The sequence below is a fragment of the Ictalurus punctatus genome, chromosome 1, assembly GCF_001660625.3.
Source record: "Ictalurus punctatus breed USDA103 chromosome 1, Coco_2.0, whole genome shotgun sequence".
Lineage (NCBI taxonomy): Eukaryota > Metazoa > Chordata > Actinopteri > Siluriformes > Ictaluridae > Ictalurus > Ictalurus punctatus.
The window spans coordinates 20,334,068-20,357,996 of NC_030416.2; the positions used below are offsets into that span (position 1 = coordinate 20,334,068).

The 23,929-nt window shown below is 36.7% G+C and overlaps 1 protein-coding gene across 1 annotated transcript in view; it reads right to left on the reverse strand.

Annotated features, from left to right (window-relative positions):
* hace1 (HECT domain and ankyrin repeat containing E3 ubiquitin protein ligase 1) overlaps positions 1–15,673 on the reverse strand; it is a 24,454-nt gene extending 8,781 nt beyond the window's left edge. Inside the window, exons 1-20 of the mRNA XM_017476716.3 lie at positions 15,420–15,673; positions 13,859–13,913; positions 13,687–13,776; positions 13,321–13,425; positions 12,913–12,988; positions 12,617–12,748; positions 12,146–12,228; positions 9,423–9,519; positions 9,206–9,307; positions 6,370–6,476; positions 6,111–6,261; positions 4,745–5,046; positions 2,928–2,996; positions 2,731–2,818; positions 1,933–2,044; positions 1,731–1,828; positions 1,497–1,584; positions 1,003–1,152; positions 695–891; positions 384–515 (exon numbers count right to left, since the gene is read on the reverse strand). Of these exons, the coding sequence (XP_017332205.1) occupies positions 384–515; positions 695–891; positions 1,003–1,152; positions 1,497–1,584; positions 1,731–1,828; positions 1,933–2,044; positions 2,731–2,818; positions 2,928–2,996; positions 4,745–5,046; positions 6,111–6,261; positions 6,370–6,476; positions 9,206–9,307; positions 9,423–9,519; positions 12,146–12,228; positions 12,617–12,748; positions 12,913–12,988; positions 13,321–13,425; positions 13,687–13,776; positions 13,859–13,913; positions 15,420–15,510 (2,325 nt within the window). The 5' untranslated portion in view covers positions 15,511–15,673. The remainder of the gene's footprint in view (positions 1–383; positions 516–694; positions 892–1,002; positions 1,153–1,496; positions 1,585–1,730; positions 1,829–1,932; positions 2,045–2,730; positions 2,819–2,927; positions 2,997–4,744; positions 5,047–6,110; positions 6,262–6,369; positions 6,477–9,205; positions 9,308–9,422; positions 9,520–12,145; positions 12,229–12,616; positions 12,749–12,912; positions 12,989–13,320; positions 13,426–13,686; positions 13,777–13,858; positions 13,914–15,419) is intronic.
* Positions 15,674–23,929: the final 8,256 nt, after the last annotated feature.

Below are 23,929 nucleotides of genomic sequence, written 5' to 3' on the forward strand. Positions count from 1 at the left end.
CAGTTGCTTCCAGCATGAGTTTCCTAATATCACAATATTTGATTCTCAGTGTAGGCTCAGCCAGAGAAAAATTGATTCCTACTTCTGAGGGCTGATTCCCCTTCCACAGTCATGTGAGAGATTTTCTCTGTAAATGCTGTCTTCTGCCCATGGGGGATTTCATGCCTATTTCTCTGTAAAATTTTGCTAAAATTAAATAAAGTTAAACTGAACTGATCTATTGAGAATTATGTGTGTGTGTTGTGGGTGCGGGGGTTGGGTTGAGAAGTAAGAAAGAAAGGAAAAGAGAGAACGGAGAACTTTTCACTTATGTAGAAATATATCATCCGAAGATGAGCAAGAAGAAGCAAAATGATCATCATTAGAATTGGAAAGCTACTTGCCAGTTCATACTCATCAAAGAGCTGAATGAGTGATGGAGGAATAAAGGTGTGGAAGCCCTGAAGGAAAGCATTGATTTGAGGCTGAATGGCTCGAGTCATCCGCAACTCTGTTACAAGCTGCACATATTCATCCTGAGAGAGAGAATGCGAGCGAGAGAGAGAGAGAGAGAGAGAGAGAGAGAGAGAGAGAGAGAGAGATACAAAGACTTATACCATGATAAAAATCACATTATTAAATAATAGAAACTCAAACTGTGGGATTACAATATGTGAAGAGTTTTCCTTGATTGTACCTGCATTTATGTCCTCACCTTGTTATCTTGGGTGACCTGAATGCCACTTCCACCTGGTTTGAGTGGAACTTCTTCCATGGCTCCAAACACATCTGTCTCCACAGAAAACGTGAGCTCCAGGCCCAAGTCACTGATGTCATTGTCCAGAATCCACTGCAGGTTCTTGGCATATTCTGGATCAATGGAAGACACATCCTGATAATTCACTGGGATACCTGGACAGATAAACACACAATTACATCATTCTGTGCATATGTAAACAACCTTGTAATTTACATACATATTTTGTGCACATTAATGTGTCAATGTGCCTGTCTGTGCATTACCCAGTATGTGCTTATAGAAGGAGCGGGTGAAGTATATATTCACCAGCTGGCGGTGGTACAGGGCCAGGCCCAGGATTTGACCTGCAAACCGGAAGTAGTTCAGATGGTCTGGGTTGACAGAGGAGTTACTGTTGGGTTGAAATGTAGTACCTGTAAAAGATACATACCATTCAAGTAAATAAAGGATTGTACTTACACAGCAGTGTTTTTCCAATGATTATTGACTAAGCCTCTGATCTGTAACACTTGTTGTGCAATCAATGTCCAATAATTAGCTACTGTGCATAGAGGTACAGAGATAAAGTAAGTCAAAGTCACTGACACAACCACATACACCAAAATACACAAATGTATTATGATATATAAAAGAGTTATAAAACACACAGGCAGGGGAAGACACACACATATGAAACTGAAGAGCCTGAAGAAATTCTCAACAAAGGCGCATATTAATAGTCAGCACATTGCGGAGTTACAGTTAGAATATTGCTTACCATCTGCCGATTGTGTGAACAGTGCGTAGTCTGGATTGATGATCTCATTAGAGAGAATGTCAAACCACTCTCTCACCACCCCCTGACCCTGAGACAGAGAGAGACAATGTGAGTACCATCTGCCGACATCAACAGCATAAGATCTGTTTCCCAAGACTGCAGCACATCTTGCACAGCAGGTCCAGATTAGAGAGTATTGTATTGTGTACACAGAAGAGATGTTTTCAAACTGACCATTCCCTCTTCACCATGAAAGCGTACGGCAATGCCCTGCTTGAGCTTCTCATTGGTGAACTTGGACACAACCTCACAGCTGCTGCGGAATATAGACTCTAAGAAAGGAAGACAAAGTGCCATGATCATGATCTAAATCTAGACAATGAGTGTGTAAATAAAGGTAGGATCCTTCTAACATTCAGAACGGGAATTCTAGTACCTCTGTGAATCAGTAAAATATCATTCTCACTGACGGGCCGATGGACCATATCAGAGTCGGGCTGTCCAGCCAGGAGATGCTCATAAAACCACTCACACCTGTCCTTAAACGGCTGTGGAGCAAAAGGATAATTTAAACTTCGTCATATTGATTAGACACTCATGTCTTATACTTTGCCCAAAGAGCATTCGACTGGCCTATTAATCATCCATTCGTTACACTATAAACTACAGACCTTGCCTCAGTGAAATGGAGATAGGGAAAAGGAACACTTCAGCTACACAGAGAGGAGAGACTACAATTCATTTGCATAATATTTAAATGACTTGATTCATGATGCAAGGAGGGGGAAGTCTGCAAGACGTACAAATTAATAAGACTGAAAGGAATTCTTTCCTCCAGGGGCACCTGGAGCATGTGAAGAGGAAAATCAAGAGATGAAATCGGATTCGGCAAGTTAAAGTCTGTAATTAAAATGGCACTGCATTCCCCAGTGGACCATAATCTGGAGGTAACGAGGCTGAGCATGCAGTAGCTCAAATATGAATACCAAAAACTTTGTGAACACGACATAGTAAAGCAGCAGTTAAAATTTATGAAACCATATAACAGACCTTAAGACAGGCATTAACTGCAGCATAATAACACAGTTAAATGATCCTAGCTGATTTAGACAGGTGTTTGAAAGTCTATCAGCACAAGTCCCAAGAGTTCTGCAGCACAAAAGGTCACTTCTTTGAAATCAAACGAGGGGCTATGTTGGAAGTGCTGCTTTAACATGTGCATCAGACCACATACCTGGCCTTTGATTATGTGCATGAAGCGAGACATGAGCTCTGGACATTCCAGCAGGAAATGGAAGTGATTAAAGATTATCTTTGGGTTCCTGTGGGAAAAAAATGGGCAAATATTATATGGAAGGTTAAAATTTTCACTTTGAAATGCTACTGTCATGGACAAGGAGAGACAGTTACAGAAAGTCAATGTTCACTTACCTGGTTACAAAACACTTAAGTACTTCATCTTGCTTACAAACAAACTCAATGAAACGAGGAGATGTCATGCTAGGCAAGAAAAGAGAGATGGATGGTTAACAGATCATCTGAGAGAAAAAAGCCTCAGAAACAAAGTGCTAAGAAAAGCAACCTGTATTAGGACTTTAATTACACCAATTGCAAACTCATTATACCCATTGATCGATTAGCAAACACAATATAGCTGAATTATTTAAAGGGTGATTTCCAAAATCATCACTCCAGTCTCTAATGACAAGGGCAGTCTAAAATATACAAAAAGACAAGAGACATTTCACTAGAACCTGCCAAGAGATCATCAATTCAGTGGTAATTAAAAACCTATTTAATTTCCTAATTACATGCAGTTAGAAAGCTTCAGGGGTAACAGAAGTGTGAGGCAGCATTATTTTCTTGTTTATTTTAGTAACTGTTATGCAAAGCTAAGCTCTGATTGAAATAATTATATTGCTGAAGAGAAAAATCAACTGAGAAATATTTAATATTACTATTTGCATCTTTCTTCTAAACCAGTCCGTAATTGTGTTTTAATATTCTGCATTGCTCCATCATGGCTTTCCACTTTGCAGTGTGTCTAGCATTTTGGCTAGAGTAAAACTGCAGTACTTTGACAAACAGTAATTGTGATCATATTAAATGGTTAGGATTATGATTACTGGACCGCTGCCATTGTAAAACTATTTAAAGTTTTAATTTAAAATGTAATATTTATTGTAGTAGACCATATATAACTAATACGATCATTCACTTTATGTCAATTATAAATTTAAAGCTACTAGAGTATGTTTTACCATAATTGCTGGGATAAGTACTCTTCAGATTTATTTGCACCCATGAAAATTAGCAAATATTAGTATATCAACTAAATAACAATTGAGCAATATTTAGATTTTCAACATATGGCGAAGCTGTAAAGTTTTATTCCAACAAAACACTCCACGCACAGTTCAACATTTCAAGCACCTTTATATTCTCAGGTTTCGGCATATGAATTGTCTTCTTCAATTAAAAAGAAAGTTTTTCCATGTATAACTATATATCTGCAATTATTATAAACATTATTTAAGAGAATGAATGAAAGAAAGTTTCTAAATGGGGTTCAAAATGTCCATTAACATTGCTTAAACAAAAATAAAAGCTATTAGTCCAAGGTCAGACCCACCTACAGCAGAACCCTGACTCTCACACAATATGCAACTTGATGGCATAAAAGGCACTTCAATTGATATTTGATTATTTATCATCATTATCATTATCATCTGCATATAAATATCATTTGTTGTTTGAAAGACATTTTGATACTTTTTGGAATCTTCTGTGCTGTAATGTTTGCACAATATCTAAACCGCTTACTCTGATAATACAAAAACACCAGGTCATAAAAATGAGGCTGGGTAAACAATAACCTTAATATGCAGATAAGCTATTTATCCTGCTAATACAATGTATTAATTGTTTCCCTTCCTGATTAGCATATCGTAGAAGGCAACACCGTGACATCCACTAATGCACAATTAATTATGCCACAGTTGGTTCAAAACATTGTGAATAATTAAACCAAAAAATAACTTAAACAATAACAAGGTATTAAGGGGAGGGAAATTATATATATATTTCGAGTGACATATTTAGCAACAAATAAAAATGTGTCATAGGCATTGTCTTCTTGGTTCTAAACATTCTCCTCTCTCAGAAAAGTCACATTATGTTAAAATTCACTAAGTTTCATTTAGGTAAATGTCAGGAATTCATTTGTAAGGGTGAGTGTCTATTCTTACCCCTGTGGCATCTGGCAGGAGCAGCACATATAGAAGGCCTGGATTACTGCACTCAGCCGGTTGGCAGTCATGGAGATCACATCCTGACCATCTACATAAGCCTCGGGCGTCTCAGGATCCAGTGAGGAGGACAGAAGGTCAGGGGTGTCGGCGACAATGGAAGGATCAGCCTCCCGCTGCTTCAGAATGAGCGAGGCAATGTCACTCCCTGGAGAAGAGTCAGTGTCTCCACATTTCCTATCCAACTCTGTGGAGATGAGCACCAGCCATTCATCCAGAGAATGCCACAGCAGCTCCAGAGGCTGAGAAAAAGCACCCACACATCACAAAAATGGCAAAGACTTTTTCACACATCTAAAGAGTTAGAGATGTTCAACTGATTGAGTTATACTGTTCAGAGCTGCATTGCTTTACATACAAATAAATTATGTAGCTGAAAATCAGCTGCTGAATGGAAAACGCCCAACTAAATAAATAGTCCCCTCTGAAAGTATTGGAACAGCAAGGCCAGTTATTCTTTTTTTGCTATACACTGATGACATTTGGGTTTGAGATCAAAAGATAAATATATGAGATCAGAATTTCAATTTGATCAGAATTTCAGTATTCATTTCCTGATATTTACATGTAGATGTGAATATCACCTCTACTCAAGAAAAATTTGGCAACTTCAAAAGGCATGAACTACACACCGGTAATTTTAATAAGCTGAATGTGTCATATTAAAGATGGCGCTTCATCTACAATGAGAAGCTGATAAAAATGTAATCACTACTATAAAAAATATGTGTTTGAAGGAAAAAACAAAAAAAATCAGTCCTGCTAAGAAAGGCACACAAAAAAACCTTTGGCAGCACCAATTAGTCCATAAGGTTATTAGTTAGACTGTATTCAATTTTCTTGTTTTATGACTGACCATTTTTCAGTTTTACATCAGCATGTTTTTCACTCATCTGAACAATGGGTCAGACTACAGCAACCGAAAGTAAACTCTGAAAATATATGAAGTGTTGCGTGGGTCAGGGATCTATTAATCATCACAAGGCTCAACAATGTGTATAAGTGGCCAAAAATATAGTACTGACCTATTTGTAAAGCACTGCAAGACCTCCAAATAGCCTATGTGCAAAATATCCCCAACTGTGGCTTATATTTAGTATGACATTAGCTACTTTGTATTTTAGATAGCAAACATAATAGTGGATAAATGAGACACATCTAACTAGGAACATGAAATTGTCTACACAAATTCATACAGTGAGCACCCTCTTCAGGACAAATCACTCCAGTACAACTTTTCAAGGGATTGAAATAATTTTACTTTAGAAAGATAATGAAGGCTCAGCTGAAGGCAACACACACTGACCTTGAAGACCTGACTGCGTGGGGTTTTGTTTCCATTGTATCCCAGGTCAATGCCAGTGTTAGGAGAGGACGGACCCAAACGGAATACGTGGCAGAAGAGCCGCACTATTCTGAGCAGACTCTTCATTTGGGCCTCATAATTACTAGACAAACTAAGAAGGGAAAAAGAAATTGATTATGCAGGAGCAGAATGTTGTGCTGGAAGAGATTTTGTGGTTGAGAGCATAGTAAAGGACCTCCACAATGGAGATGACACCTACCTGAGCAGCTTGTGTCCGTTTGTGGTGGCCACCTCAGCCAAGCTGGTAAGGATTCTCTGATAATTGGAGTCATTCTGCTGAGATACATGCTCAAGAACCTGCCTGAGCTAAAGCAAACATATACACATGTATATGTATGTGTGTGTGTGTGTGTGTGTGTAATATATATATATATATATATATATATATATATATATATATATATATATATATATATATATATATATATATATATATATATATATATATATATATACACACATACACACACACACACATATACATATATACATATATAATGACTGTGAAAATTTGTCTTTAGTCTTTACTGTTTAACCTTTTGATAAAAAAAAATCATTAAAATACTCTGCTTTTATGGATAACAACTGCAAACAAAACAGGTTTATCAAAGAAATAAATCTATTTGTTAACTATAGGTGTGCAACAATTACTGGCACACTTTTAGTCAATACTTTGTGCTACCTCCCTTTGCAAAGATAACAACTAAAAGTCTTATCTGATAATGCCTAATGAGGTTGGAGAATACATGGTAAGGAACCAAGGACCATTCCTCAATACAGAATCTCTCCAGATCCAACAAATTTTGAGGTCCATGCTGGAGGACTCTCCTTTTCAGTTCACCCCAAAGGTTTTCTAAAGTTTTGCAGTCAGGGGACTGGGATGGCCATGGCAGGACCTTGATTTTGTGGTCAGTAAACCATTTTTGTGTTGATTTTGATGTATGTTTTGGATCATTGTGCTGTTGGAAGATCCAACCATGGCCCATTTTAAGCTTTTTGGCAGTGGCAGTCAGGTTTTCATTTAATACCTGTTGATATTTGATGTAGTCCATGATGCCATGTACCCTAACAAAATGCCCAGGTCCACTGGCAGAAAAACAGCCCCAAAACATTAAAGAGCCACCAGCATATTTAACCGTGGGCATGAGGTACTTTTCCATAATGGCTACCTCTCTGTGTGTGCCAAAACCACCTCTGGTGTTTATTGCCAAAAAGGTTTATTTTGTTTTCACCAGACCATAGAACCCGATCCCATTTGAGGTTTCAGTAGTGTCTGTCAAACTGAAGACACTTGGGTTTGTTTTTGGATGAGAGTAGAAGCTTTTTCTTGAAACCCTTTCAAACATCTTGTGGTGATTTAGGTGACTTCGGATTTTAGTTTTGGAGACTTTCTGACCCCAAGATGCAACTAACTTCTGCAATCCTCCAGCTGTGATCCTTGGAGATTTTGTGGCCACCCGAACCATCCTCTTGACAGTGCGTGAGACAATATACAGGTACATCTCAAAAAATTAGAATATTGTGGAAAAGTTATTTTTTTTCCAGTAATTTAATTTAAAAAGTGGAACTTTCATATTTTGTTTTAATCTTGATGATTACAGCTTACAGCTCATGGAAATCAAAAATCCAGTATCTCAAAGTATTAGAATAAAGAATTTATAATACAGAAATATCAACCTTCTGAAAATATATATGTTACTCAATACTTGGTCGGGGTTCCTTTTGCACAAATTACTGCATCAATGCAGCATGGCATGAAGGCAATGAGCCTATGGTACTGCTAAGGTGTTATAGAAGCCCCAGTTGCTTTGATAGCAGCCTTCAGCATGTCTGTATTGTTGGGTCTAGTGTCTCTCATAGATTCTCTATAGGGTTCAGGTCAGGCAAGTTGGCTGGCCAATCAAGCGCAGTAATACCATGGTCATCAAACCAGTTACTAGTAGTTTTGGCACTGTGGGCAGGTGCCAAGTCCTGCTGGAAAAGGAAATCAGCATCTCCAAAAGCTTGTCAGCAGATGGGAGCATGAAGTGCTCTACAGTCTCCTGGTAGATGCTGCTTTGACTCTCGACTTGAGAAAACACAGTGGACCAACACTAGCAGACATGGCACACCAAATCATCACTTACTGTGGAAACTTCACACTGGACTTCAAGCAACGTGGATTCTGTGCCTCACCACCCTTCATCCAGACTCTGGAACCTTGATTTCCAAATGAAATGAAAATTTACTTTCATCTGAAAATTGATTGTGGTTGTATGTACTGAATCAGACAGAGGTTAAAGGCTCAGGAAACCTTTTCAGGTGTTTTGAGTTAATTAGCTACATAGGGCTCTTCTCAGGTCCACATTTCTGTATTATAAAATCTTTATTCTAATATTTTGAGATACTGAATTTTTGATTTCCATGAGCTGTAAGCCATAATCATCAATATTAAACAAAAAAAGGCTTGAAATATTTCAGTTTATGTGCAGTGAAGCTAGAATATATGTTACATGAGAATATAAATCCTACCTTTTTAATTAAATTACATAGAAAAAAAATTACTTTTCCACGATATTCTAATTTTTTGAGATCCACCTGTAGACAAATGTCCAATTCCAGGTTGATTCATAACATTTCCAGTTGACTGGAAATTCTTAATTATTGCCCTGATGGTGGAAATGGGCATTTTCAATGCTTTTGCTGTATTCTTATAGCCACCTCCTATTTTGTGAAGCTCAACAACCTTTTGCCGTACATCACACCTATTCACTTACTTTTTCCACTGACAATTGGAATGTTGAATGAGTGTGTTCAATAAAGACATGAGGTATCAGAATTTTTTTTGTTATTATTTTAGGCACATTATATTTGTCAATACCCTTGACTTAGATGAAGATCAGATCACATTTTATGACAAATTTATGCAGAAAACCATGAAATTCCAAAAAATTCACATACTTTTTCTTGCCACTAATATATATTCACATGCATATATGTTGACAAAAAATGTTAATGAGGGAAAAGTTTGTGATACAAGGGGAACATATTCTCACCATATTCTCTTTTAAGTCATCATTCTGTGTCATCTGAATGAGTGTCTGAAACAGCCTCCCATGATGCTGTATGAGAATCTCACATGTTTCACCATAACCACCCTTAACAATGTAGGAAGAATGTATGAGAATTAATAAGAATATCTTTACCTGAATGTAGACTACACATCCACATTTACTACTAGAATTGGGCATCTGTGCTCTGTACACAACTTACCTGCACACAAAGGTCAAGTGGGGTGACTCCATTTTTGTCCGGCAAGTACTTGGCACCCCTGAGGAGCAGGATTTGGGCTGTGTCCCTCTGGCCATGGCTGTGAGAGTGACAGAGTTGAACACATATTTTATGCAAGCATCTATGTACAAACTATTATATCATCTGGACATCCCCAAGGTACCACTACAGTAAAACGTGGTGTAAAAGTAATAAACTCACTTCAAATGTAAAGAGTGGACAATGGAGGATTGTGTTGTTTTATTACACCTGATTGTGTTTCCCTTTTCTTTAATCTCCACATAGGTGAGTACTTCTGATGCAGTCAGGCTCATAAAGCAGATGGCATTCGCCTTTGCATATTTTTAAGATTACTCATTAGAACGTTTCCAGGTGGCTCAACATGCTTCAAATGATAATCACTTGACTTAATATGTAACTGTGTAGATGCCTGACCAAATTAGTAAATCACTGGGTGTCACCATTATGGCCAGATGCATTTGCCTGTAGACCCCTCCACCACAAGTGACAGATGGTATAGCTTAGCACTAAAATCACAAGGGGCTCATCAGCTTTGTACAGCTTTACTGGTGCATCACCTAGTTAGTCAGTTGCAATCAGGCGATGGAAACAAGGCAACTGGAAAAAATGGGAAGACCGCCGACCCTACATGCAACAAAGCCTTTTGGTGTTATATTGACTACATTTGCTTATTGGCACATTGCAGTATCCTATATTCCATCCATCCATTTTCTGTACAGCTTATCCTACACAAGGTCATGAGGAGCCTTGAGCCATGAGGCACAATCTCACACACATTCACATGCCCATTCAGACACTACAGACAATTTAGAAATGCAAATCAGCCTAAAAAGCATGTCTTTGGACTGCAGGAGCAAATCGGAGAACCAAAGGAAACCCCCAAAAGCACGGGGAGAAGATGCAAACTCTGTGCACGCAGGGCGGAGATGGGGCTGGAACCCCCTCCCCCCCAAAAAACCCCGGAGATGCAATGCAAACATTCTAACCACTAACCCACAGTGCCCCCGCAGTCTCCTATATTTTATTACACAATATCATGCCTCTCACATTTATCCAATATTGACACAATATTTCATGACACACACTTTGTTCAACACTAACAAAGACCATGTCTCAAATCTTGCACTATGCAATAAGATACAGAATGTACTTGACAGTGTAGCACCTGGATTTTTGTTGTTTTTGTATTAATATCCCAGTTACCACAACCTACTACAACACAGCTGGTAAGTTCAACACAAACATATCTTGATTGACAGTATCTGATATTAAAGACAAAGCAGACAATAAAACTAGGGATGCACCGAATTTTTGGCAACCGAAATTATTCGGCCAAAAATAGCAAAAAAAAAAAAAAAAAGCGCTTTCGTTTTTCGGCCGAATAAGTGAAAAGGCCGAATGAATTTGACCGAACAATGACGTGTTTGATGACGCGCCAAACAGCTTAGCATCCAGAGTGAGATGCGCGAATTTCACGACCTCTACTTCCGGCAGCATGCTCGGAGCGATGAGGGGGCACGCGCATGCACGAGCTATGTGCATGAGCGCATGTTCTTTGGATGTTGACAACCGTGACATTGTTTACTGTGGACACGCGCGTTTGTTTTGTTTCTATTCAGGAGTATTCTGTCACGTAGCGAGACATAAGGGAGTAGAGTACGGAAGCAGGTAAAGACGTATTTATTTAAGGGAACATAACATTAACAACATATCTAACTATACTATATCTACTATAATACTCCATGAGGTGTACGGGGACGCAAGCAGTATATACCCCAATATAGTTAGCCGTATAGAACCGAATAGAACCATTTTTTGCACTCGTCAATGCACTTTTTTGTTGTAGGCTACAGAGTGTTACATCCTTTGAGCAGTCAGTTATAGGCCTAACATAGGCTATTCAAGAGGGGCTCAAAGATGACCAATTCAAAATATTTTTATTTTACTCATTTATTTATTTAAAGTTATATTGTGCCTTGTTGGTAGCCTATGCCTGCTGGAATAAAAAAAAATGTGTTAAATAAATATTTTGAAATTGTAGTTTTTGTAATTGATTTTTTTCTTTGAAAAGCAAAAAAAAATAAATAGTAAAAAGCACATTTTGACTATTTAATTTATGCAATGGTGAAAAAAATGGCAAAATAAATGGAAAAACGCGAAAAAACGTGTTCGGTATTCGGCCTTCGGACAAGTTTTTCATTATATTCGGTTTCGGCTTCGCCCAAGAATTTTCATTTCGGTGCATCCCTAAATAAAACTTTCAGAGCTTCATCAATAGACAGTTACTTAATAATGTGTCTGAATTATTTGTTAGAAAAGGTGCCTCGCTTGTATGCATGTATAAGTAGGTTCAAGTAGACAGCCACTGAATGCCATTTCTAAATGAAATGGGAAAATAGAGGAACATTGTTGGTTGGCAACCCACTCATCCAAGTCTACCAAGCATGATAAATGAGAGGAAAAAAAAATTGGAAATCTCTTCAGTCACTGCAGTCTTATCAAATAGCAGTCTCATTAGTCTACCCAAAGACAGAAACTGACAGTTTTCCTCATTATTCTTAATTCACTACTTTAAACATGCAGTTGGGAGAAGCAGCAGTAAACTGGAGGCATGTCATTTCAAAGCTTGCACCACAGCAACTGCTTTACTGGTATGTGTTAAGGGAGATAATTATACTAGTGACCTGCAAGCGAAGTAGAGAGGGGTCGCTCCAGAGACGTTGGGCCTATTGATGTCTGCTCCACTGTCCAGAAGGCACAGCACTGTCTACATAACACAGCATAAACAAACAATATCAGCAGAGTTCATTGCCATAATAAACAGAAAATCTTCTATGAGTAATATCTAATTGTGGTGCATACAATACAAGACAGCCAGAAGAACATTTTATACAGAATAATATAATGCTTGATATAGAATTTCATGACAATATTGGCCAAAATACTGATACTCAGTAATAGATCTTGCAACACAATCATCAGACGTTAATGATAATGTTTCTGTTCTAGTTTTGTAAAACAAGTTGTATAATAAGAATTGTCATCATGTATTCCATAACTAATGTATTAGTATTTATCTGATGACAAAAAAAATAAAATACATATCCTGACTAGGCTCACTACAATCTTACACAATTAATTAAATATTGCCTTACGGTCTTGTGTCCGTTCTGGCAGGCCACATGTAGGGCTGTCTGACCCATGGCATCCTCCACATCCACATTAGATACATGCTGCACCAAGTCATGAAGCAGCTCTGTCCTCCCGTTAACCGCCAGCCAGTGAATCTGTAGACACAGAAAGGTAGTGCATGAAACAGAAAAGATGAATCTGTAAATCAGCACAACAGGCTTTAGAGTACATAAATAAATCAACAATATCTGCTCTTAATATGTTCAACAGCTAATCACAGCAGTGTAAATAATTAGCATCATGATCAACATATACTTACAGCAGTTAGGCCTTCATTGTTGCAGATGTTTACATCTGCATTGTACTCCAACAGTCTACCCATGCACTTCTTCTGCCTGTTAAAGTAGGTATGCATATAGTTTATATTATTCCTACAAATAATACAGGAATTAAGGCAAATGTTTGGTGAAGCCTAAGAAGCTTTTCTCCTCTAAGTCCGTACTAATTCCAGCATTTGTTATATTAGCTGAGGGATCCCAAACTGAGAGAAATAATCCTGGAGCTCCACTTTCTTTATGATTTTCAGTTGTTCACCGATTCCTAGACACCTAATCCAGCCCATTAGCAGATAATCATGTCTCCAACAATGCAGTGCAGTGGGGCTGGCATAAGGAATGTATTATGGCCAGGAGATGGCAGTAGTGTATAAATTTCAAAAATACTCTACCCATTTCTTGCTGCCAGATGGAGTGGGGTACATCCAGAGATGTCTTGGTAGTTTGGGTTTGCGCCTCGCTTCAATAAGAGGACCAAACACTCCACTGACCCACAGCTGAAAAGATACAGGGAGAAAAGACCTGCTGTGAAATCAGATGCACTCTGTGCATCAGAGCAAAGTGACCTGGTTCAAATGTTCAGCTATTTCTTTGTGAATTTAGCAAACAGCCTTCATGTGTTTTTAACATAGTCAGTGTACTGACCAAACGAAGGGTGCAGTGATGCAGTAATATAGAAGTAAGATATGTTATTTGAACATGAGATTTTGTGCTAAAGAATAAAACACAGACAATGAGACACTCAGACGTCAACATACTTGGCAGCTATATGAAGGAGGCTTCTCTTCACTCGTCCAAATGCGTAGTTTACATCAAACTTAGAGTTCAAGAGCAATTCTGAGACTGATCTACAAGTGTGGAAAAAAACATTAAGTACCAGTATACTCATCACATTACACTATATTTACTTTTATCGTTTTGTTTCTCTACCTGTGTTGATCAGCCATCACCATAGGCATGAGTGTGTAGACAGCTGTCTCATTGTCTGTACAGAATGTGAGAACAATGACTTAATGGAGGTTAGTCAGATTATCTCAGAACAATGACAGGGTTTCATTACCTTCCACAGCACAAAGCATTAAAGAAGTATGAAAAGTCAAACGCTGCTTGTGAATGGAGTGTGGACTAAAGGAATCCCTGTAGACAGGATATAGTCAAAAGTGAGGTGCCTTCAGTGACCACTTTATTAGATATCCCTACCTACATTCTAGGTTTATAGCTACACTTATGTATACAATTACTGACTGGAGCCCTTATGTCTCAATGCACAATTTATCCCCCAATCCAGTGTACAAGTCTATCAGGTGCAGCAGCTTTACACCTCTTTTTGTGTCTACAACCGTTGACATTCTTGATATTGTACTTTATGTTGGCTTTTCAGGTGGTTCATTAGGTTTGCTTTGTTACCTTGCGGTGCTGATACAGCACGGAAGCACGACTTTGCATAGGACTTGCACCTGATCAACATCACTTTCTCCAAACAACAAAAGATGATGCCTTTTTAGGAAGTAATGTATGCCCCCCACCTTCCTCTTGTTGCTCTGCCATTTTTGTTGTTCAGTCAAGCTGAATGGCTGTATGCTTTAATACGGTTATCTGCTACAGCTGTGTTGTGCATGTGAAGCCGTGAACTTCTGCAATACGGTATTTCAAAGCATGCTTGAAAACAAAACACTGATTAGTCAATACGAATGAGTGCAATAGGTCGGTTGAGGTGAAAAATAACTTGCTATTGTGACTTGTGAAAATATGATTACTCATGCAGCCATAACGGTAAGTGGACTGGCTACAATAAATTGACCCTTGGCTTGAATGTGTGTGCATGGCACCCTGCGATAGACTGGTATCCCATTCAGGGTGTATTCCTGCTTAGCGCCCAGTGTTCCTAGAAGTTGTTGACAAAATGCACAATAACAGATGAGTTTCCATCAGTAATTGTTTAACTACAAAGTGCATCTACATGGCCAGTGTATCTGATAAAATATCCAAAACCTATGCAGATGAAAGGTAGGTGTACTTTGTACAGTGGTTGAATGGATCATAAAGCGACCACTAGACATTAAAAGGTTATACCCAAACCGCATGTTACCACAATAAATACGGTAAAGAAATGATCCAGTTGCAGTTTGGGAAGAAGCCAGGAACATGAGTTTCTCAAAGAAACATCGGGCTGGGACTTCCTGGTTGGTGACTGTGTTTTGCTTTTGTTTTGTTTTGTTTTGTTTTGTTTTGTGTGTGTGTGTGTGTGTGTGTGTGTCATCTTGTCATGATGAAATTACAGCAAAAGCTTGTACAATTAGGCCACATTATCCTTAACGTGCTTAAATAAAGCATTAAGGTATCATGTGTAGGCCTTACTAAGAAGAGAAACTATATTCTCGGCTGTGTTACAAATCGTGACATCATCACATACTCACTCCACTCCTGTGAAAGCTGAAATCACAACATTAATCACAGATGTGCTAAGTGAAAGGAAATGATCCAGCCTTACCTTCAGGGAGCTCCACTGTCCTGGCGCGGCGTAAAGAGCGCGTCAGCCGGTTCAGCTGTACGTTTAATTGCTCCATCGCCCTTTCCATCATACGAGCAAGGAATTCCTTGATGGAGCAATTTTAATTCAGCTTCTGCGCTGCTCTTTACATTGGCTTTGCAATGGACAGTTCAATCCAACGTTAAGAGACATGACGCCTCTGATACATTTGACACTATTTCCTTGTGAGTGCTCGCTTCCTGTTTTCACCTCCTGCTCGCGATGAATACTGGGTAATGTAGTTGTAGATTTAATGCATTAACCCTTTAATGCATAGTGTCCATACTTGCGGACACTCCATATAAGGTTCTTTAAATGTTTTAGAAAATAAAAAAAATGTGAAGCATCTCCAAATCACTTAAGAGCATTATTGTCATTTAACATAAAATTCTGTAACTCACTTGACTATTTGTCATTCTCTGTTTTAACTTTCAACTTACAAATAACTCAAATAAAAATGTAAATAAAAATTAAATGTAAATATTTGTTTTCCCGACCCCACTGAGCACCTTTTCAGTTTATATATATATATATATATATATATATATATATAAAAAAAAAATAAAATATATATATATATATATATATATATATATATATATATATATATATATATATTTATTTTTTATTTTTTATTTTTTTTTGGTAGAGGGATGCGTCAGGAAACCGTTCTAAACTGTGTACATTTTGTGTACATTTTTGTCTTCAGCATATAAATATTTAAAAACTGAATGTTAACAGTTTTGGACACTGGACGATTTGTTTGTTTTGTTTTTTTATCTTTAATGTATAATTTTATTTTATTTTTTTTTACTCATGGTATTCTTACACATGGACAATCTCTAATGTATGTGATATTTGGAGAAAGTAAAACTCTCTCTCTCTCTCTCTTTCTCTCTCTCTTCTCACTTGTGTATTAGGTTTAGAAAGTTTAAAATCTGCCAATTTTTTTGAATGTAAATAGCATATTGTATCATTATATAATCCACTCATCCATTTGTCTACAGTAAACACTATATCTTGGTGAGGGTCACACTGAATCCAAAACCTAATGCAGGAACACTGGGCTTGAGGCAGGAATACACACCCTGAATGGAACAACAGTCACTTGTAGCCATAGTGTGTGTACATTTTGTTCACAAAGTTATACTGTCACCAGGCCAAATGTTAAACAAGTCAACAGTAATAACAATTGTCCACAATGTAGACAAATGCTTAAACAATAAAACAACTAACCTAATCAATAACATGGTGAGTCATTATAAAATCAACACCCTTTAAGGGATAATTTACTTTTAATTCGGGTTTTATCACCTTGATTTTTAATCAAATGATTATTTTTTTTTTTTACTCCTACCCTTCTCCCTTCTCACCTCCATCTCACATGCATTTACATCCAGTTTTATCAAATTCAGTTACTTTTGCCCTTCATGAGTTTTGGTCTATAAAGTGGCTTTCGTCTAGACCATAATCACAAAAGTAAAGCGAATTCACTTACAATGGTCATAAAATAGTTTTCACTCTCCATGATTTGTGTTTTAATGGTCTTTTAATGTTTTAAATCTCTGCCATATATGTTTTCCATTTTTACTTATCTGTTATTCAATTAAACTTAAGTTGCCAGTGTAATGGTGACACTTCCCACCTTCAAATAAACTGTACAAAACAATGAGTCAGATGTTACTTGTGGTATAAATCAGGCAGATCTGCATTTTAAATACTTAGTTTTGGAATAGACAAAAAAGTGACCTCAGTGACTCGGCATGGTTTGGCATGATAGTTGATGCTATGTGTTCCAGTTGTAACTGTTCATGAACACCTGTTGTCCTCATGGGGCACAGCGGTGCAAAATAAAAAAAGGCATGTAATATCAGATAAATAGTACCATGGCCTTTCAAAATGAAATATCATATGCTTAATTTTTTTTTATTAATCAATTGTAATTAATTTTGCTTAACAAATCTCATGTATAAACATGATCTCCCATTTTCCCACCATATTTTATAAAGTGATACAATGTAAAGATGAAGTTTTAAAATGTTCCATTTTTACTATTTTTCTTACATTTTTCTGCCTTTTTTTTATTTTTTATTAGTACATTAGTACTCTTAGCCTTTCATTATATATAAATATTTAGCACGTGTAAGTAAGTAAGTGTAAAGGTTTATTTATATAGCACCTTTTAAAACAATGTTTACAAAGTGTTTTACAGAAGACACATACATACATGCCAGTGACAGTACATACAAGAAAATAAAATCATTAATAATAATTAAAATTAAATAAATTAAATTAAAGACAGCAAATAAAATAATAAAATAAAAGGATACAAATAAATTCAAGTATGGAAATTTATTGGTTTGAGGAAAGGCCCCAGTGAACAAATGCGCTTTGAGATATTTTTTTTTAAATGCTAATTGAATAAACTGCACGTAGGTTGTCTGGGAGAGAGTTCCACAGTTTAGGCCCACAGTGACAAAAGGCACACTCCCTGCTTTTCAGCTTATGTATTGGGTACAACCAGTAGGTTGCAGTTGGATGACCTAAGTGATCTAGCAGAAGTGTATTTAGTGATCATATTACAAAGGTGTGTAGGAGCACCACTATGAAGACATTTAAAAATTAATAACAGGATTTTAAAATCAATTCTGTAAGACACAGGTAGCCAGTGAAGTGATTTAAGTGCTGGGGTGATATGATTCTTCAGTCTAGTACGTGTCAGCATTCTTACATATGCATTCTGAACTCTTTTTGGACTGCTCTCGTCAATTCAGACCACAGCTTTTCAAAATATATTGGGGAAAAAACATTTTTCAAATCCATACCAGTGGACTACTAGTCTCAAAATAGTACCAAGGCATCAGTGATCTCCACCATATTTTACAGTGAACATCAGGTGTTTTTAGTTGTATGCAGTTCTCATGTTCTATCAAACCATGGCATTATGTCCATGGTGTGCATGGACAAAAATTTTGATTTTGATTTTGGTTGAACACAGCACACACTGACAACTATAGTTCAATTGATGCTTCAAGAAGTTGAGGCACTGTGTTCCATAGGATCTCAGAGAAGTGCTTCTTTCATACATCCCTTGTAAACAATCTTGTTGAAGGTATTTAGTAACTGATTTTGAAACTTGACAATCAACGATGATTATGTGTCCAATTCCAGGCAAATATTCTTCTCTTTCAGATTTTTTATTATGACCCTGACTATATTTGTGATTTTAAAACAAAGTGAATGATAAAATGCTGGAAATGTAAAAGGTAAATGATAGTCCATCCTATTATCAGAAAATGCCTTCAGCTAGTCTAGAGGTGTGTATCAGGTCTGGGACCCTGTGGGACCTAAGTCACAAGAACAGGTGTTTGTTTTTTTATCTTGTGTGGGTGGGATTGGACTTCCAGATATAGTATGATATAGTAGGTTAAAATAAAATAAAGAAAGAAAGAAAGAAAGAAAGAAAGAAAGAAAGAAAGAAAGAAAGAAAAAGAAAAGAAAATGTAATGTTGATTAACATCTGAGCACAATGGAGATGCTGAAGTGCTCGTGCAACACTATGAGGGGTGGAAAAATTACTGAGAAATTAGAAATAAAAGTATAGATAATGTGTCAAAGTATTACTTAGTTAAACATGGAAGCAGCCAGGCAAAAATGTACTGTAAGTGAAAAAATTCAAAAGCTAGTTTAAAGTGTACTCAAGTATTGAAAAGTTAAAAGTAAATGCTTCAACAAATAAAATTAGTTAGTCATGTTTTCATGTGAAAAGTAAAATTTATTATTTCAACTGTAACAAAATTAAATCTGGTCAAAGATGACTTTTTAAAACAATTGTGCTATTTTGCCTGAAAACATTCCATCTCTGTAAGTTTGCTGGTTACTAACTCAACGTGCTGTCATTTATGAAATGGTCATGTACAATATGCATGAGTGACACTAAATTATTAATCAGAAGTAAAAATCCTATAAATAACCTAAATTTACCATTAAATAGAATTTGACTTGCTTCCCAGTCATTATGTTAGCTACTGCAATCAATGTTTTGTTTTGTTTTTTCAAATTAGAAGCCTTCAAGGGAGGCAAAGGAGATACCTCATCTTATACAAGTCTTATATGCATATACCAGCATATTTAAACATTTTAATGATGTAGAGTAATGATTTCTCCTCCTCAAGTTCAAAACCACAGTCTGGTGGCTTATCAATCTTTAGATTAACACAGATAGATCTAGTGCTTACTACATTGTGTAGCATGAGAAGGACCGTGCAGATGATTTATTTACATTATTCTTTTTACACTGGTGAATTACACTGGATGCCAGACTGAAATTGAAATCAAATGCACATATGTCAATTCAAGTGAAATTCAGTGTACAGTCATTAGCTGGATGAGAGAAGAAGAGACTATTTGGAACTTAGTACTTTGAATATCTAAATAAAAATGTAAAGATGGAGGGGGGGGGTGTTCTTTCAAATGTAATCAAGTAAGAGTAAAAGTGTTCATAAGCATAGTAATTAAGTTTGAAATGAAAATAATCAAGTATTTTTCAAGCATTTCTACATTAAATATTTACTGCATTCTCATGTCCATCTTTAGATCTTTTAGCAGCTATATTTGTTTACTGCAACCTTAATTACTTATTTCTTTCATTTTGGGGTGAGTACCTAAATAACTCAGATGGGTACAAAAAAAGGGTGAATTCAGACATATTGGGACAGTTTTTGAACTTCCACCACTTAAAAAAAATATATCGAAAAACTCCAAATTCACAATCAACATATTTTAATATTTTTATGAACATAGACCACTAAGTAAAATTACATACATATTAAAATGTTGACCTAAGTGACATTCTGCAATTCATTTCTTATAGTAATAACAACAGTTACAAGGTTTAGAAATTCTTCAATATTTAACATTTTTTAAAACCTTTCCAAAAAAAGTATTTTCTAAAATACTTATGAACAGATTAGCTAAATATCACAGTAGAAACCCACAATAATAATAATACATAAAAGGTAAGATGCATGTTGATTTATTTCAACATAACATATTTTTAAAAAATAAATAAAGATCAATGTCAGTCACTAAAATTACATGAACACAGTACACTAAGTAAGAATCTTTGTGTATTAAGCAGTAGGCCTACCTACCGTTCAATATTTCCCAGTATTCCCCTGTTTCTAAAGATATTTCATAAAAACACAATTTAATGTGTATAAAATGCATATGATGAATATTTAGCCATAACTGTAGAGTGTTTCATGCATCTATTGTTGTATCCATTATACGCCTTTACTTTCCTCTCTCCACTTACTGTATTTTAAGACTGACCCAATTAATCTGAACCATGCAGTCCCAATTTGGGACATCCTGAAAATGAGCAATGTGTACATTATTTGAACCAAATTGTATACCTATTTTATGATAGGTCTGCATATATGCATATTAAATATATGTATCATATAGCCTATTAGTCATGACAACTTTATAGCCTTAGTAACAATAAATGTAAATAATTACATTTTAAAAAGCAAGCCATCGCTTACGTCATTTTTTCGACCGCAACATTTTTGGGGTCAACTTCCTGTTCGATGCTGCCCACACCCCCTTATTAAGTTATGTTACGTCTATCAAGCAATTTCACTGCAAGAGTTAAGTAACATTAGTTAAGTGGCATTGGTCACGCACAAAAGTAGCATTTACCTGGCAGAAAAATTGTCAAATTTGTCAATTTGTGAGCATCACTACTGCAGCGCTATAAAATACAGGGATTACTTGAATTACTGGCAAGAATCACCAGAAGAACCTTGCACGCAATATCTAACCTGTGATATTACTGAAATAATTGTGCATGTGCGTGTTTATTTTCAAACCTGCAATTTCCTTACAGCTTCCGTAAAATGTAGTAGTAGTAGTAGTAGCAGTAGTAGTAGCAGCAGCAGCAGTAGTAGTAGTAGTAGTAGTAGTAGTAGTAGTAGTAGTAGCAGCAGTAGCAGTAGTAGTAGTAGTAGTAGTAGTAGTAGTAGCAGCAGTAGTAGTAGTAGTAGTAGCAGTAGCAGCAGTAGTAGTAGTAGTAGCAGTCATAGTAGTAGCAGCAGTAGTAGTAGTATCAGTAGTAGTAGTAATCATAGTAGTAGCAGCAGTAGTTGCAGCAGTAGTAGTAGTGGCAGTAGTAGTAGTAGCAGCGGCAGCAGTAGCAGTAGTAGTAGTAGTAGTAGTAGTAGTAGCAGCAGCAGCAGCAGCAGCAGTAGTAGTAGTAGTAGTAGTAGTAGTAGTAGTAGTAGCAGTAGTAGTAGTAATCGTAGTAGTAGCAGCAGTAGTTGCAGCAGTAGTAGTAGTGGCAGTAGTAGTAGTAGCAGTGGCAGCAGTAGCAGTAGTAGTAGCAGTAGTAGTAGTAGTAGTAGTAGTAGTAGTAGTAGTAGCAGCAGCAGCAGCAGCAGCAGCAGCAGTAGTAGTAGTAGTAGTAGTAGTATGGGTATTTGGGAAATAAATGACAAGGGGTAGGCCTATAGGCACATCTTCTTCTGTGACCCAGTGTAATAAACTGTGGGTTTATTCATCGGCTCACACTCAAACTACATTTACATTCCAATCCCGCAGATAGTGTCTTTATGGAGACACACACGGACCCATTTACTAATCTTTAATGCCTCTGTTTTCCTGTAAAATTTGACTGAGGAAAAGTCTGAAAATGCTTGCTGTTTGCGAAATTTAACCCTTTCCAATCCCCAGTGTATGCAGTTCCCAGAGCCAGTAAGGAGGGGGCGCTCCACATGATTAATGACCTAATTTATATTACAATAAAATGGTGTAAAAAATCTGCAAAGGCGTATAACCCCCCCCCCCCCCCCCCCCCCATGACATCGCCAGCCATGTCAAAAGTAATTCTTGAATGAAAACTGATCTATACATTTCCTGAGCTATTTTTTTGTGTACTGAGAGTATACCCTATGAAAAGAACACTGTAAGAGTTATGTAAGAGATCTTTAGCTTACTAAAACGGTTCTACTTGAAACTTTGTCTGATTAAGGAAAGTGTTGTAGGGTTAAAGGTTTAAGAGTTTTCATAAACTGAAGGGCTGTAGATTTAACATTTTGAGTGTAGATAGATCGTATCTTTTGTGTGTAGTTGTACAGCCTATTTCTATTAACCTAGACCATCTGACTTAGGTGCTTTATGTAGGTCTTTTATTCAAGATAAAATGCATTGCAGAAATCTTGCAAAACGAAATATGTCCTCGTTTTCAGTACAAGCCTCTGATTCTGCTTTTTAAGGCAACAAATCTGAAGCCTATTGGTTTATACATTTATACATATTTTATATAATAGATTTAGTTATACCATTACAGCCACTGGATCTGTAAATCCTATGTGTGAATGTATCAGTCTTTGATTAAACGAGATTAAACTTTGGCTACCCGAAATAAAACGAGGGTAATCTATCTATTAATATATACAAGCTTTATTATTATTTTTTTAAAGGACACTTAATAAAAATGTATTTGAAAACACTTTGTCGCAAAATGTGTTAAAATTCAGATTTTTTTAAACTGAAAGAGAGAGCGAGAGAGAAAGAGAGAGACAGAGGGAGCGCGCGCGCGCGCGAGAGAGAGAGAGAGAGAGAGAGAGAGAGAGAGAGAGAGAGAGAGAGAGAAACATTTACTCTATGCAGAGCTTTCCAACCCCCACCGTGTGTTTTAGCATCCGCATCGGAGAACACACACACTATAAGTCAGTACGTTTCCGATAACAAAGGAAACCGTGCTTTACCCTTCAAGGAGTAGCCATGCAATACATTTTACTTAAGTCAGAAAGCTTAACATTGTATATGTTATAGGACATCCCCTCTTTTATTAGTCTAATGATGGTCATTGTCTGTACTTAATTTAGGCAGTTTCTTTGTGCTGAATAATGTGGGCCACTTTATTCTACAGACCTAATTGTTTATATGAATATTTATTTATTTTAAATAAAAATCAAATTTTTAGATTTGGCAATGATTCCATTTTGATACGAAAAATATCATAGGCATATATCATATATAAATTAAAGTGTAATAAATCAAGCATAACATAAATGATAATTCGCCCTTAGAAAACTGATATTATATTTAACGACATATAAAATAACCAGTAGGTCATGTTTCCTTAGACTGTGTGTTGAGTGTTTGTTACTTTGGTGGTGGTGTTAATGTGGGATCAGCTAACGTGTTGTTGATCCGAGACTACTGTAGCAGGTATTTGTTTAGTTCGCTCTGTTACTGTTATCTACTGAAGGTTCTTATGGGTAACGTGCATTAGTCTGTTATCATTAACTCAGTGTCAGTTAGGTATAGCCTGTCTTAACAACACATTTAAAGAAACGGTCCACAGTTAGGATTTGGAAATATCTTAAGATTCAAACCGATACCAGCGACAATGTACAATTATAATCCAATATAATACACCTTTTAACTAAGCAGGTTTCCAG